Source organism: Hemicordylus capensis, chromosome 6 (genome assembly GCF_027244095.1).
Source record: "Hemicordylus capensis ecotype Gifberg chromosome 6, rHemCap1.1.pri, whole genome shotgun sequence".
Taxonomy (NCBI): domain Eukaryota; kingdom Metazoa; phylum Chordata; class Lepidosauria; order Squamata; family Cordylidae; genus Hemicordylus; species Hemicordylus capensis.
In genome coordinates, this window is record NC_069662.1 from 5,088,593 (window position 1) to 5,105,007 (window position 16,415).

Genomic DNA, 16,415 nt, shown 5'->3' on the forward strand with positions numbered 1-16,415 from the left:
CAAAAGGGAAGCAAGAGAGCCATGAGGATAGGGAAGGAATATAGGATCTGGTGAATGGGCTTGCTCTGCATCACAGCTTTTGAAGGAGCTAGACATGGGTCAAAAGATGGATGGTTTCTGTCCTACCATATTTCTTCCTTCCCACCCACAGACGGTGACAGTGAAAGAGGCAGATGTCCACCAACAGAATCCGCCCAAATTTGACAAGATCGAGGACATGGCCATGCTCACCTTCTTGCATGAGCCAGCTGTTCTGTACAACCTCAAGGAACGCTACGCAGCCTGGATGATCTATGTAAGTCATGGTGCTTCCATCCTCTGGGGCCAACCTATTTCTGCTCTTCCCCGTTCTCCCCCCCGCCAGCCCAACACACACACAGAGCTTTTGTGGAACCCACTGAGATACCAAACATCACTTTTTTCTTGACCAGTCCCAGCTCTACTTCTAGATATGGGGCATCTAGAACCCAAGTCACCTCTGATCTGGTAGGGTAGAAATAATTGTTTTCCTTTCAGAACTGGAATGGGTCATTGACCCCTGCTAAGAAACCATTCTATTGTGGACTACCATCTCGCTTCCAAATCAGGAAGAGATGTTTGGAGCAGTTGCTTTTCCAAACTAACATCAACATAGCTTCCCAAACCACTCTTGGTGGGACTATTCCAACTTCACATCTAGTTCCAACTAGTTAGAATTTCCCTAATAGGTCAGGAAGAAGGATTGTATCATTTCTGAATCAAGAGGTACCCATCACTGTCCATCTATTGTAGAAGTCCGAGATGTGCTTCACTCTTAATAAAATCATTGCCACTTTACCTGGGTTTAGGATGCAATCAAACTTGACTGACTTTTCTAGATACAACCTGTTCCCTCCCTGGCTGATGTGCATTCATCTTCACTCCTCAATCAAGGCTCAAGAGCCTTTTTTTCTAGATAAGTGGAGGGTTTATAGAAGCATGCTGATGATTTTTAAATATGGCCCCTTTTCTTGATCAGAGATCCACTTTCAAATTATCTCTCTTCTAAATTTTGAAGTCTGCCATGCACAAGTTTAAACCCTCCCTCAACCACCTTTCAATTTGTTCTTCTTCTTTTTACCCTGTTCTTCCTACAAGGAGTTCAGTGAAACATGCATAGTTCACTCTACTCCAGTGTAACCGTTGTAAACCGCCCTGAGCCATTTTGGAGGGGTGGTATAGAAATCAAATAGATAGATAGATAGATAGATAGATAGATAGATAGATAGATAGATAGATAGATAGATAGATATCTGCTTTATAGCTACTTCCCCCATAGACACAAAGAAATCTTAGGTAGATTTAACTAAAGGTTTATTCAGAAACAACTCCATTTTCTCCTCCTTTTCCTTTCTGACTCCACCCGGCCACACTCTTAGGATTCCCACTAGGACAAACTTCTCAACAACACAACATAAAAGGTTACTAGATAGAATCCAAGAGAATCCACACAACAACCCTGTGAGGTGGGTTAGGCTGAAAAAGAATGACTGATCCAAAGTCACCCAGTAAGCTTCATGGCTGAAGAAGGACAGAGACCTGGATTTCCCCGTTTTAAGTCCAGTGCTCCAGTCACTAGACCATATTGGCTTCTTGATATCCCAAATACGATTCTTGGCATAACGAGGTTCTTGCTTTTTGGTTCCTCTTCCTTTTCCCAGACGTACTCCGGCCTCTTCTGTGTGACTGTCAACCCTTACAAATGGCTGCCGGTCTACAATGCGGAGGTGGTGGCAGCCTATCGGGGCAAGAAGAGAACTGAAGCCCCTCCCCACATCTTCTCCATCTCCGACAACGCATACCAATACATGCTGACGGGTAGGAGGGCCTCACCTCTCTTCCTTACATAAGAAGCTGCCGTATACTGAGTCAGACCCTTGGTCTATCTAGCGCAGTATTGTCTTCACAGACTGGCAGCGGCTTCTCCAAGGCTGTAAGCAGGGGTCTCTCTCAGCCCTACCTTGGAGATGCTGCCAGGGAGGGAACTCGGAACCTCTTCCCGGAGCGGCTCCATCCCCTAAGGGGAAGATCTTCCAGTGCTCACACACCAAGTCTCCCATTCATATGCAACCAGGGTGGACCCTGCTTAGCTAAGGGGACCAGTCATGCTTGCTACCACCAGACCAGCTCTCCTCCGCTTTCCTTGGGGACACATCACTCCCACAACCCGTTCAACTACAGTACCTGGGTCCTCCGCTGCCTCATTCTGGAGCAGGGGTAGACGAGGCCCTTGTGATGACCTGTCCACACACATGATGAACAGACTTGCATGTGCGAACCTGTCTTATGAGTGTATATATGGGTGGAGCTAATGAGGAGAGCCAGGGACAGAGCAGGTGGAAAGCCTGTTTCTGCACCCTGTGAGACTTTTAGGGCACTGAGGTCCTATTCGCTGATACTGTTGTGTTTACCTATGTGTTGTTAAATATTATTAAATATTTATTTGTTATTAAATAATAAATAAATAAATAAGATATACTATTATCAAACTTCTTTATTTATTTATTTATTTATTTATTTATTTAAATATGCGACATAAATATTTACTTACTTAAATGTATTATTTATTTATGAGCTGGGCCAGGCGCACAGCATCTGCGTCTCTAGTTCTCGGCCCCTCCTTCTCAGCCCTCCCCACTCCAATGTTTTTTCCCTCTGGCCAACTGCTTCAAGGGGTTTTACAGTATCTTTAGAACAATACAAATATGTTACACACTTAAAACAATACAAATATTACATTTCAATATTAAAACAGTACAAATCTTTTTTTTTAATTTAATTTTTATTAATTTTTAACAATAATCATAACATCCATAATAAACACAATTGGACTTCCCGCGCACCTTAAAAAAAAAAAAGTACAAATCTATTAAAAACATATACAAAGCAAAACAACAGAACACTATCCAGAGCAGCAGCAGTAGCACAGAACAGAACACTCATCTAAAAGCCAGGGTAAAAAACTACGTATTGTTTCCACATTTATTTATTTGATTGATAAACCTCTCTAGGCAGTTTACATAAAATTAAAAAAATCGAAAAACAACAACCAACAATTAAAACAAATGAAAACAATTGGACAGTTAAAAATAATATATTAAAACCATGAACCCAAAGCCTGAAGGAACAGGGGTGTCTTGAGGGCTTTCTTAAAGGCAGCCAGAGATGGGGAAGAAGCAGTTTGTCTAAGACAATTCAACCACATTCACCCACCACCAGTTTCCCCTTCTCCCTCCCCCCCACCCGTAATAGAACTATAGAACTATTTGGCAATGTATGTTTGCCATGGCCATGAGGCGTAATTCCACCCCCCACCCCCCAAAATAAAAATAAAAAGACTGGATAAACCCACAGAGGATAGGTCTGTGGCTATTTAGCCATGGCCTCCAGGAATGGAACCTCCATGTTTAGAGGAAGTCTATCTCTGACTACCAGATACAAGGGATAAACAATAGGGGGCACCTTTCAACATCTTTGCATATGAATCCCTTGGCAGCATCTGCCTAGCCACTGTCAGAGACAGAGCACTGGGTCAGGAGGACCTTCCTTCACTTTGTCCTGGCATGGAAATTCTTACATTCTCTCTTTCCTTCCAGACCGAGAAAACCAATCTGTCCTCATCACGTGAGTACCAAAATACGGTTTACATTTGAACATTTTAAAGTACTGATTGTAAGTGTTCTAAAAAAAGCATTTCCCTGAGCATTTAGAAGCTGTAAACATAGCACTGTTCCCATCTGCCTGCCCTGCTGTTGCCTCACCATCATTTTCTGTCCTCGTTCCAGCGGAGAATCTGGTGCTGGGAAGACGGTGAACACCAAACGGGTCATCCAGTACTTTGCCAGCATTGCTGCCATCGGTGACCGCAAGAAAGACGCTGCCAACAGCACCAAGGTTATTACTGACTGTAGACAGCATGTCTGTGAATGGCAAGGCATGGATTTGCTACTAAACTCTAGAGCAGTGTTTCTCAAACTTTTTGGAGTCAAGGTCCACTAAATTCTTCGTGCAGAGTTTCAAGGACCGCTACATTCTTCATGCGCAGTTTCCTGGACCAGCAGTTAGTAAAGGGGTTTCAAGTCTGTCTATCTATCTATCTATCTATCTGACTTCTATACTGCCCAAAACTTGCATCTCTGGGCAGTTTAGAATGAAAATAATATAAGCATTAAAATAATTAAATTTGGAATCTTTTGCAAACATGGAATATTAGGGGTTCTTAACCTTGGGTCCCTCAGTTAAACTCTCATAACCCCCAACAACAATGGCATTTAGCCATTATGGCTGGGGATTATGGGAGTAGAAGTCCACCAACGTCTGGGTACCCAAGGTTGAGAACCCCTGAATCTAAAAGCCTGGGTGAACAAATTTGTCTCCAGTATGTCTTCAGTATGTGCGGGGTGGTGGTGGAGGTGCTTGTGATTACTCAATGGAGAGGGGATGTTGGGCCATTAGAAAAATTCAAAAGCTACATGGGGCCAATGAAAACAACATACAAGCAAGCCCCACTGATGCAAGAGGGAAACAGCGTTCCCTCTCAAGGCGCCTCGACCACAACAGGCAGCTGGGTTTCAATCAACCAACCTTTGGCTGCAAACAATGAGCATGCAAGAACCAGCAGCCCTTCAAGTGGCGCCCACTGCCATACTTTTTCCTCCATGCCCCCGCACCACACACAGTTTGAAGCTGTAAAGATAGGGAATAAGATAGCTGTAGGAAGATCTCAGCAGCACGTGGAGGCAAGGCACAAGAAGGGTCCCATGCCTCCGTGATACTCTTCCTCTTCCGTGCCATGTGCAAAATTGAGGAAGTGAGTGCCTTGATTTCAGTTGGGGGGGGGGGGTTTGACTCCCAGTCAGGGACCGGCACTCAACCCTTCGGCGACCGGCAGCGGTCCAGGGACCGGTGGTTGAGAAACACTGCTCTAGAGGGCTCAGCCAGGCCCTTCTTTTTCCTCCTCACCATCAAGCTAGAGCAGGGAATCTCAAACTTGGGACCCCAGAAGCGGCTGGACAATGTTTCCCATTATCCAGTACCACAATGGCTAAAAGCAGGGGATGATGGGAGTTGTAGTTCAACAATTAGAGAATCTCGAGAATTAGCAGCTGCACTGGAGGCAGCCACGGGCTCTACAAAATAGCAGCCTCTCCTCGCCTGCCGGGGATCAGGCCAAGGAAGGGCTGTGTGTACTGAGTGTAAACACAAAACATGAATCAAACTTCAGTGCCAGCTGTCCCCCAAATGCTGCCCAGGCAAAAAACAAACAAACAAACAAACAAACATCTGAATTATATCATCCGAACAAATTATGCACATTGGTGTGTACTTTGATCTGCCTTTGAGAATAATCTTAGCGCTTGTATAGTGCTTTAGAGCATTCAGCACACTTCATATGCATTGTTTTATTGCAATCACTTAGCATTCTGCTCTTTATTCCAAAAACTTCCTGGTGGTAGAGAGGATTTTGGGATATGAAGAGATGTCAAAGGTGTGAAATTAACATCAAGTAATGGTGCTGCGGGGAAATGACTTGATTAGCAAGCCAGAGGTTGCAGGTTTGAATGCCCCTGGTAGGTTTCCCAGACTATGGGAAAAACCTATATCAAGCAGCAGCGATATAGGAAGGTGCTGAAAGGCATCATCTCACATTGCGCGGGAGGAGGCAATGGTCAACCCCTCCTGTATTCTGCCAAAGACAACCATGGGGCTCTGTGGTCACCAGGAGTTGACACCAACCGGACAGCGCAACTTTACCTTTAATCCTCTTATTTCTCCTTATCTAACCTTTTATTCCTCCTGCAGGGGACGCTGGAAGATCAAATCATCCAGGCTAACCCCGCACTGGAGGCCTTTGGCAACGCCAAGACCTTACGGAACGACAACTCGTCCCGATTTGTGAGTGTTTCCAGGAAAAAAGAGACTGTTGAAGCCCTCTCTGGGTCTGGGATGGATTGATACTCAGAGGGAAAGTCTCTAATTTATGCCAAGGATTGGGGCCTGTAAACTAGATATGTTCTGGTAGGATTTACACACATAACAGAAACACAGGAAGCTGCCGTCCACTGAGTCAGACCCTTGGACCATCTTGCTCAGTATTGTCCACACTGACTGGCAGCGGCTCTCTAAGGTTCTGGGTAGCAATCTTTCCCAGCCCTACCCAGAGATGCCAGGGATTGTACCTGTGACCTAGATGCCCTGTCACTGAGCTACGGCCCTATCCAGAGTGAGTCCTTGACTAGGCTAAGTGGAAGTGCCTTCTCTGAGGTCACTCAGTGAGTGAAGTGAACTTCACAGCTGAGTGTATGATTTGAACTCATGTCTCCCTGACCCAATCCAACATACATTCACCTGCTTCTATTTCCACCCAGGGTAAATTCATCCGAATCCATTTTGGGGCAACAGGAAAACTGGCATCTGCAGACATCGAAACCTGTAAGCGAAGCCTCAGTTAGAAATGGATCTGTTTCATCCTGTATTCCTGTCTGTGTCTGGCTACCTATGCCTCCACCCCCCTCTGAATCAGTGTATTTCCCTTTTTTGCTGCTGCTAATCTACTTATCCACCCTTTTGTCATCTTCTCCAGAGTTCTTAGTTAACCATGTATAGACAACCCTTCTGTTCTGTCAGTGGCTACCCTTTCTAGCAAATATGCCAAAAGTTGGGTCCAAGGGATGAAGGCCAGTGCATACATGCCAAATGCAAGCAATGAAACCCTGAGGTCATTCACACAATCAAAAACTGTGTTCTACCCAGGTTTGGGAGCTGTATGTGCTCTCAATTTTTAGTTGTGTGGAAGCAAGGTAGGAGGAAACGCTACCAGGTTTTCCTCCTCCCACACAACTGAAAATTGAGAGCCCACACAGCTCCCAAACCTGGGTAGAACACAGTTTTTGCTTGTGTGAATGACCTCCCTGACTTTTGTTCTTAGTGAAAGCTGCAATTCTGAATAAAGGAGTAGTAGAAAGTTATGCTTAACCTCTTCCCTGCTGGCCTCTTTTTCACTAATTTGATTTGGCAGCCCCAGAACTGAATAATCTGGACCTTCACAGAGGTACCTTCCTTCCTTATTTCTTTCTTTCAATTTTCACCCTCACTCTTCTAGATCTCCTGGAGAAGTCCCGTGTTATTTTCCAGCTCAAAGCTGAGAGAAATTACCACATCTTCTACCAGATCCTGTCCAACAAGAAGCCAGAGCTTCTGGGTGAGTCGTTCATAACAAGTTTTGTTCTCATCTGTTTCACCTTGGCTTTGAGATTGGATTCAGTTCGTTGGTTTTTACCTGCCTTGAAAGATGGTGGTGAGAGCTGGAGTGCTTAGTTGCTAATGAAAACATAGATATAGTGGGTGTAATGGAAACGTGGTGGAACCAGTGGGACACTGTTATTCCTGGATATAAACACTATAGAAAGGACAGGGAGGGGTGAATTGAGATATAGACATGATAGAGGTCTATAAAATCATGCGTGGTTTGGAGGAAATTTATAGAGAGAATTTTTTCTCCCTCTCTCATAACACTAGAACCAGAGGTTCTAGTGAAACTGATTGCCAAGAAATTTAGGATCGACAAAAGGAAGTACTTCTTCACACAATGCATAATTAATCTATGGAATTCTCTGCCATGGGATGTGGTGAAGAAGAATTCTCTACCATGGGATGTGTGTGAAGAAACAGGATGGCTAACCTGAGCTTTCCCAGGGGGTTTGGGACTACAACTCCCATCATCCTTGGTCGCAATTGCTGGAAAACCTCAGGTTGGCCACCCCTGCCATGGAGAGCATGAGCCAATGACCGCTTTTAAAGCTGGGAGTTCAAGCTGTATATTTTCCTCTGGTCTTTCTCTGACTTTATGGTGGAGATATTTCATGGAGGTTTTCAAACAGAGGCTGGACGCCCACCTGTCAGGGAAGCCGTAACAGTTTCCTGCACCCTTCCAGCTCCAAGATTCCATTATCCTATCTGTGTGAAGGGAAGAGGCCCCGAAAGCATGCCGCTGCTGCCTTCTTCCCCAGCATCGAATCCCTTCTCCTGGGGTACCACTTCTGGAGAGCCCTGACCCCTGACCACGCACCAGTAGATTAACCCTTTGCTTTCCCCTCTGTTTCTTCCCCAACCGACCTCCAAACAGACCTGCTGCTGGTTACCAACAACCCCTATGACTACGGCTATGTCTCCCAAGGAGAGGTGACTGTAGCCTCCATTGATGACTCCGAGGAGCTGCTGGCCACAGACGTGAGTGCGCTTGGTTAACATGGAACATAGGAAGCTGCCATATACCGAGTCATCTTGCTCAGTACTGTCTGTCTACACAGACTGGCAGCGGCTTCTCCAAGGTTGCAGGCAGGAACCTCTCTCAGCCCTATCTTGGAGATGCTGCCAGGGAAGGAACTTGGAACCTTCTGCTCTTCCCAGAGTGGCTCCATCCCCTGAGGGGAATATCTGACAGTGCTCACACACGTGGTCTCCCATTCATATGCAACCAGGGAGGACTCTGCTTAGCTAAGGGGACAAGTCATGCTGGCTACCACAAGACTAGCTCTCTTCCAAAAGAGGGTGGAGGGCTGGCATAGCAGGCTCCGTGAGGCCAACATCCATGCCATCCCATGCATGTTTATGTTTGGGTTGGTGTTTATTTATCAAAGTAATGCCAAGGAAGCTACCTCTCTAGTTAGAGCGCAGCAACCGTAAATAAACTGAAGGGAACTGAGTGCAGAGAGTCTAGTTGTTGCAGCTATTTAAGGAACACGCAGGGAGATCACTGTAGAGTCTAAACTAAATTGATTCATTGGTGAAGTACATTTGAGATAGGAGAGACCTAATCCTATCTATCAGCTACATAATGAATAGGTAGGGGGGGAGAGAGAGAGAGAGAGAGAGAGAGAGAGAGAGAGAGAGAGAGATGTCATCATCTTCTCTCTAGGGGGAAAGGAAGAGGACTGGCTTACTACTCTGAGGAGTCCAAGCAGGGACAGGTAAAGGGACCCTCTCTAACTACCTCTACTCCCAGGGCCCCTAGTGGTCATTAGGATAGTGCAAAGGTTTGATGCTCCAACAGTTTACCCAGAAGTAAGTTTCACATCCAGACTAAACATGGGCACAGCAAATGCACAGCATGCTTTCTGTGGTGGGGTGGGGGCAATGTTCGTCAATCTCTTGCCTCTGAAGCCTACTGTGACTTCCAGAAACATGCTCCTGAAGGCTGTGTAACCCTCAGGGACATATTTTCAGGGGTCTCGCTGTTGACTCCAGAGGGAAGAGGAAATCAGTGAAAACCACCTCTCCCCAGGAGTGTATTCTTTGTGTTTCCTGTGCCCGTGTCTGGATGTCAGTCTGGATGTCAGCCACTGTGTTCAGTGGGTGTTGCTGCTTAATAAGTGAGGCTGTTCTCACATGTAGCCTAACCTGGGCTAGGCACACCCAGCCTGGGTTAGGCTATGCGTGAGAACCGCCAGGATGGGGCCCAATCCTGGCGGGGCAGCACCGCCCTAGCCCCACTATTTACCCCGGCTGTTAGCCAAGGTTAAAGGAGCAATGCCCCCTTACCCCTGGCTACTTCCTCGTGTGCAAGCAAGGGCTGCTTCCAGCCCAGCCATACACAGAGTCTGTCGAGTGTCTAGAGTGCCCGTCTCTTGGAGGAATCCCCCCAGTGCCGCGTGTGTGTCGCAGCGGTGTGTCGTTGCGTGTGTCCCAGAGGCCGGGACAATGTTCATCAATCTGCTCTGCTCTGCGCAGAGCAGGGCTGATCATGTGTCAGTGTGAAGAGTGCTCCCACCAACAAAATAACGATCGTCTGTGGGGAGAAGCAAGGTTTGGGAAGCCTACCCCCCTGCCTGGCCACCCGGTAGGTCATGTGAATGGCCCCAGTGTCCTTTGCATTGTTGCTTGCATCAGCAGGCAATGGTGGGGACAGAATAAGAAGGGAGGTGTGTGTGTGTGTGTGTGTGTGTGTGTGTGTGTATGTATTTTTTACATTTATAGCCTGGAGCGGTATACATAATTTATGTTTACCCTCACAACAACCCTGTAAGGTAGGCTGGCCCCAAACTACCCAGTGAGTTTCATGACTGAATGGGGAATTGAACGTAGGTCTCCCCAGTCTAGTCCAACACTCTAACCATTACACCATGCTGGCTCTCAAAAATCTAGTCTCCCCAGTGCTAGCCAGGAGTTGAACCCAGAATCTTTGGATCCGCATTGGGGTTATATGACACCAATGCTCTCTAATAAGGCCAGGCCAGGGTGCCAACTGGGAACAAGACGAGAGCAACACGGGACGTTAAATTGAACCTCCATTTTCAGAAGCCATTTGCCACTGATTGCCAGTTGCTGAGGGGGAAGGGCTATTGTCTTCACATGGATTACTGTGGGAACAGGATGCTGGAGTAATTGGATCTTTATTTTGATCTTTTTATATCGTATAAAGTACAGCACAGCTACACTCCTCAAATAAAACCAAAGGCCCGCCCTTGAAGTATTTATAGCTGGCTGCAGATTGGACCACCACGGCCCAATCAGCTCCTTGGGGGTGGAGCTAACATAACTCTGGATGTGGAGCAGCACCACCTGCAGGCAGATACTAGAATGGCAGTTCAGGAAATCAGCAGATATTGAATGCGGAGGATGCTAATCTGAGACCCACTGTCTGTGACTTTTGTCCTCTCCTCTCTGATATGCATACAGAGCGCCTTTGATGTTTTGGGTTTTACACCAGAGGAGAAAATCGGGGTGTACAAGATGACAGGAGCCATCATGCATTATGGCAACATGAAGTTCAAGCAGAAACAGCGAGAGGAACAGGCAGAACCAGATGGAACTGAGGGTGAGAAAAGTATGGATGTGGTTGCAGAGAAAGGGAAGAAGGGGTCTGTTGGATGAAGTGGAGGGAGGAGGAGGAAGAGGTCAGAAGAAGAGGAAAGGACTCCTGGAAGAAGACAGTGGGCCATGGGAGACAGCCAGTGGTTTCCATGGGCTTATCTTAGCTGGACTCACACTCACGATGTTTCCAGATGGAGAAATACTCTGTTTTATAATGGAAGTTCTTCCAGATGATGTCCTTTGCCTCTGTGCAATTTCACAGCGCCATCTGCTGGCCATTTTCTGCCAATCCATGATGAAAATCAAGAGTTTTGAAACTACCTTAAAAGTGGGTTCTGGGTTGACTTTGGATGCCATTTTCTTTTGGTCTCCCCCACATGGAAATGAGACCTGCCTGTAGAAAACCATGAAGAAATCTACCAAGTTAACATAGCTATGATTGGGCAGCAGCATAAAGCCCCACACACATACCAAAGAAGGTGGCAGCAAAGACATCTGCCCTGCCTGCCCGCCCACCCACCCCCGCATGTAACAGCGTTTCACAGAAACTAATGCTGAGTTGGGTTCATCTCTCTGAGATGTCTTTGCTGCAACCTTTCTAGGTGGGTAGTGGGGGAAGGCTCTGCTTCCCAGTCAACAGCTATGCTGAAATCCTTTTCTGTTATTTTCTATGACAGAAGCTTAAAAAAAAAAAAAAGTGGCCAAAGCAACCAAGAAGTTCCATCTCCAGACAATTAAATGGCCACTCTAGGCTTTTCCTGTCTCCATGGTGGCATCTGGCTGGCAGACAGATTTCCGTTTTGCTCTGTTTTCAGATGCAGATAAATCTGCCTACTTGATGGGCCTGAATTCGGCAGACCTCCTCAAGGGCCTCTGCCACCCACGGGTGAAGGTGGGCAATGAATACGTCACCAAGGGGCAAAACGTCCAGCAGGTGAGGTGGTCGGCTTGCAGGCAGTACTGCAGCTGGGACAGTCTTTTAACCCCCTCCCCCATAATCGCCTGACAGAGACTGCACGACAGGTAGAAACTTAAACCAATGGGGAACATTCCCCGGCTGGAGTGGTAGTGAAAACTGCACCTGTTGACTTTCTGCCTGAGGAGAGTGGAGGTCCTAGAGACTTAATGACACTTGCACAGTTCTATCTGTTTGCTAGCTTGCCTCTGTCCAGATCTCCAGAATCCAACAAACTTTCAGTCCACAAGGATACCTCCTCAAGCCTTACTTTCTGGCTGATTTGGTTGGTGATGTGGAACAGGGAGGAAGAAGAGATTAAAACAAATAACAAACAACTTTTAGACCCAATGCGCTCTTTACTTTCTTAATAAAGGCTGGACACTTGCTTAAAAGAACATCATCTTCAGTTGCTCATCAGGGAATGAAACTTTCTAGAGGTGTTCAGTCCATCCACTGGAAGCTTTTCAGCTTTTTAAAAAATAATGGAAGAAGCAGGCACATGGGCCGAATTCTTGCAGATCCCCTGGTAATGAAACCTCCCCTGCTCTCAGCAATAGCCCAATGCTTCTCCTGAACTATCCTCATTGGCCAGTGAGTCTAGTAAGGCCTCCAAGCTGTGCTCTGGCCCCTCTTTCCTGGGGAGGACCTCAGCAGTGGGAAGCTGGCTCCTTCTCATCATTTGACGACTCTTTGGGATACAGACTTCCCAACTGTGTATTGTCAATTTACAGTTTCATCCCGCCTTCCCTCCAGCTGAGGGTAGCATCCAGAGTCTCCTCCCCATTTATCCTCACAACAGTCCTGTGAGGTAGGGTAGGTTGAGAGACAGCTGGGCTGTCCTCACACTCTGCAAGAGGGTAGGTCAAGTGTGGTACCCAAGTTTGGGAGCTGTGCCCAGTTTGTGGTAGTGTGGGAGTGAAAAGCAAGGCAGGAGGGGGAAGAAGTGATTGTATATGAGGCTCGCGCTGGGGAGGGGGGCTACTCCGTCCTACCCAGCAGCTGTGCCCAGCGTTGAATAAGGCAGGAGGAAAAGCCCTCCAACCTAGCGGGAGCCTTGTAGATGATCACTCCTCCCGCCTCCTTCTTGGCTTTTCATTTGCATACGATCACAAAACGGGAGCACACACAGCTCCCAAACCTGGGTTGGGTACTTGCTCCACCCTGTTGCTGGCCGTGAGAACCAGCCTGGTGTCTGGCCCTAGGCCACCCCTTAAGTTCTGTGGTTGGGCAGGTCCCTCTAGTCAAAGTCCAACATGCTGGCCACGGCCACATCACGCCGACTTGCTGTGCCTCCCCCAGAGCTTACGTGCTCTTTCTTTGTTCTCTCCTCCTTTGGGTGGGTGTGGGGGCTCTTGTGTCTGCTCAGGTGTACTACTCCCTCGGAGCCCTGGCCAAATCCGTGTACGAGAAAATGTTCAGTTGGATGGTGGTCCGCATCAACAACTCTTTGGAGACCAAGCAGCCCCGGCAGTATTTCATCGGGGTGTTGGACATTGCGGGCTTTGAGATCTTTGATGTAAGTGAATGGCAGCGGGCACGGTAGAGAAGAGGATGGGGGCATTGGGTGCACTGGGGGTCTTCAAACTGGGCTCCCCAGATGTTGTTGGTCTATAACTCCCATCATCCCCTGCCACGAGGGTCTCTGGCCATTGTGGTAGGGGATGATGGGAGTTGTAATCCAACATCTGTTTGAAAACCCTGATATATATGTATGTATGTATTTAACATATTCTTATACCGCCCAAAACTCACATCCCTGGGCGGTTCACAACCAGATATGGGGAGACTCCAAAATAGCTGGTCATGTGGGCAGGGTGCCTTCCTGCTGCAGGGAGTTCTGTTCTCTATGGGCAGAGCCTTCTGCAAAGGGGCCGCTCTTCACAGGAGGCTTCCAGCTTCCTTGAGGACCGGTCCTGCGGGGACCTCCATGCTGATCTCTACAGGGGGAGCTTCCTGCAAAGGCGAACTGTCCTTAGCAGCATGTCCCTGCCCAGAAAGAGGGAGATCCTCCCTGCCAGGGAGGCTGCGTCTCACAGGCCGCCCTCGGCGCTGCTTCTCCCCCAGTTCAACAGCTTTGAGCAGCTGTGCATCAACTTCACCAACGAGAAGCTGCAGCAGTTCTTCAACCACCACATGTTCGTGCTGGAGCAGGAGGAGTACAAAAAGGAAGGCATCGAGTGGGAGTTCATCGACTTCGGCATGGACCTGCAGGCCTGCATCGACCTTATCGAGAAGGTATTGTCGTGTGAGGCGCTCTCCGAGGGAGAGGATGGTCAAGGTGTGCAGAAAAATCAGCTCCCTTACAGGAGTTGGTAGCGGGTGGCTTTGCATCATTCCCTGCCACATGAGTGAATTGCGGGGAAGGTTTCACAGCAGGAGGCTGTGATGCACAGAGGATCATTCCCACTATGCAATGCTGTGCTGGTCTTGTGGTAGCAAGCATGACTTGTCCCCTTAGCTAAGCAGGGTCTGCCCTGGTTGCATATGAGTGGGAGACTTTATGTGTGAACACTGTAAGCTCTTCCCCTTAGGGGATGGAGCCACTCTGAAAAGAGCATCTAGGTTCCAAGTTCCCTCCCGGGCATCTCCAAGGTAGGGCTGAGAGAGTCGAGATTCCTGCCTGCAACCTTGGAGAAGCCACTGCCAGTCTGTGTAGACAATACTAAGCTAGATGGACCAGTGGTCTGACTCTGTATATGGCAGCTATGTTTCTATGCCCAGCGCCAGTGGACTCCTTTAAGGGAAACAGAGACCTCTTGAGCCCCTGCACCTTCTTGGAAGGCATGCATAGAGCACTGGGAAAGGTAGTCCTTCCTAGTGCTTTTCAGAAAGAGCTTTCTTTTTTTAAAAACAGTAATTTTAATTTAGACTTTAATGCATGTTACAAGAAAATTCGGAGAAAATTTCAGCGTAAGCTTGGCAAACATAAACAGAAAACAAGAATGCAATTACTTTTTGTTTTTAAGTAAACAAAACTTTTCTTTCTTTCTTTTTTTAAGTAAACCCCCTGAATTATAACCAGCAATTGCCAATTACCAAATGATTAAAATGCCTCTTACCAGCAATAAATGTAGTTAAGTGATGAGGAAGAATGGATTGTGTTTATATATACTGTAATTCCAAATGGAAAAGAGTATCTTGATTGTTATGTTGATTCATTTTTAGTGCTGAGGATATTTTATCTATTATCACAATGTTCCAGGCTTTTACAAGCCAGTCTGTAATAGAAATGTAACAATTTCTTTTCCAGTTAGATCCTATAGTAAGCCAGATAGCAGTTGCCAAGAGGCTGAAACACCCAGAGCGCTTAAGAGAGGACTCCATCTCTCTTACAGGGCCCTCCCAGCGCCAAGAAAAGCACAGTACTGTGCAGAGGTCAGCCCCAGCTCTCACCTGAAGGTTTTTTGCCAGAGTGGCTCCCGCTTGAAAAATAGTGAAGACATCTGAGCTAATGTAACATGTTTTCACTAGTGCAGTGACAGTCATAGGAACACAGGAAGCTGCCATATACTGAGTCAGACCCTTGGTCCATCTAACTCAGGATTGTCTACCCAGACTGGCAGCAACTTCTCCAAGGTTACAGGTGGGAGTCTCTCTCAACCCTGTCTTGGAGATGCCAGAGAGGGAACTTGGAACCTTCTGCATGCAAGCTTGCAGGTGCTCTTCCCCGAGTGGCCCCAATATCTTACAGGGCTCACACGTGCAGTCTCCCATTCAAATGCAAACCAGAGTGGACCCTGCTTAGCAAAGGGGACCATCCATGCTTGCTACCACAAGATCAGCTCTCCTCCCTGGATGTCAGACAGGATTGTTACTCTGTTTTTTATGATCCAGTTTTGGTCATTATGATAGACTCGTTTTGTTTCATTTGCATGCTGCTTAATAGAGACAGCAGTTCGAGTTGGGGTGTGTGTGTGTGTGTTATTGCCTTTGTGTGTTTGTTTACTCCCCTGATGAAGAGGATAGGCTCGAAAACATGTTGGGACTATTACTGGGTTCCCCTGCATACTTGTGTATTTGTCTCCTGCATCTGCTGGATTTGGTTGGTGTTTTTGGTTCGCTGCTTGTTCCTTAGCCATCACATGTATCTGAGGCTGTGGATGCTTTAAACCAGGGATTCTCAACGTTGGGTCCCCAGATGTTTTTGGACCAACTCCCATAATCCCCAGTCAAAGGCCACTGGGGCTGGGGTTTATGGGGATTGCAGTCCAATAACATCTGAGGACCCAACGTTGAGAATCCCTGCTTTAAACAACAGCAACAGAATCCTGCTCCAAGAAATGTGGAACTCTGCAGCCTAAGTCAATTAGGATGTGTACGTTTGCACGGCTGCTACTCAGAGAGAAGGGTAGCTGGTGGTAGTGCTGAACCTTTATCTGTGGCTTCAGACATGCCTGTGTCTCTGCAGCCTGAAGGATTAGAAATAGAATCCTGCTTTTTCAAAAAAGCACCAAAATCTGTGATTCTCAGCATGCTGACTTGGGCACATGCCCGCTTCTAAACCTGTCCAGTGCAATCACTGAATATAGCCATAGGAATATAGGAAGCTGCCTTGTGCCGAATCAGGCCATTGGTACATCTAGCCAGAGGTACACCTAGGTAATTTTGGAGCCTGGACCTATAGGCC

The 16,415-nt window shown here is 47.2% G+C and overlaps 1 protein-coding gene across 1 annotated transcript in view; it reads left to right on the forward strand.

The window, feature by feature from the left end:
- LOC128330567 (myosin-6) overlaps positions 1-16,415 on the forward strand; it is a 46,532-nt gene that overhangs the window by 773 nt on the left and 29,344 nt on the right. Inside the window, exons 2-13 of the mRNA XM_053263640.1 lie at positions 152-295; positions 1,680-1,836; positions 3,615-3,642; positions 3,804-3,912; positions 5,821-5,913; positions 6,387-6,450; positions 7,121-7,219; positions 8,144-8,247; positions 10,696-10,834; positions 11,646-11,764; positions 13,155-13,304; positions 13,853-14,023. Coding sequence (XP_053119615.1) covers positions 152-295; positions 1,680-1,836; positions 3,615-3,642; positions 3,804-3,912; positions 5,821-5,913; positions 6,387-6,450; positions 7,121-7,219; positions 8,144-8,247; positions 10,696-10,834; positions 11,646-11,764; positions 13,155-13,304; positions 13,853-14,023 — 1,377 coding nt within the window. The remainder of the gene's footprint in view (positions 1-151; positions 296-1,679; positions 1,837-3,614; positions 3,643-3,803; positions 3,913-5,820; positions 5,914-6,386; positions 6,451-7,120; positions 7,220-8,143; positions 8,248-10,695; positions 10,835-11,645; positions 11,765-13,154; positions 13,305-13,852; positions 14,024-16,415) is intronic.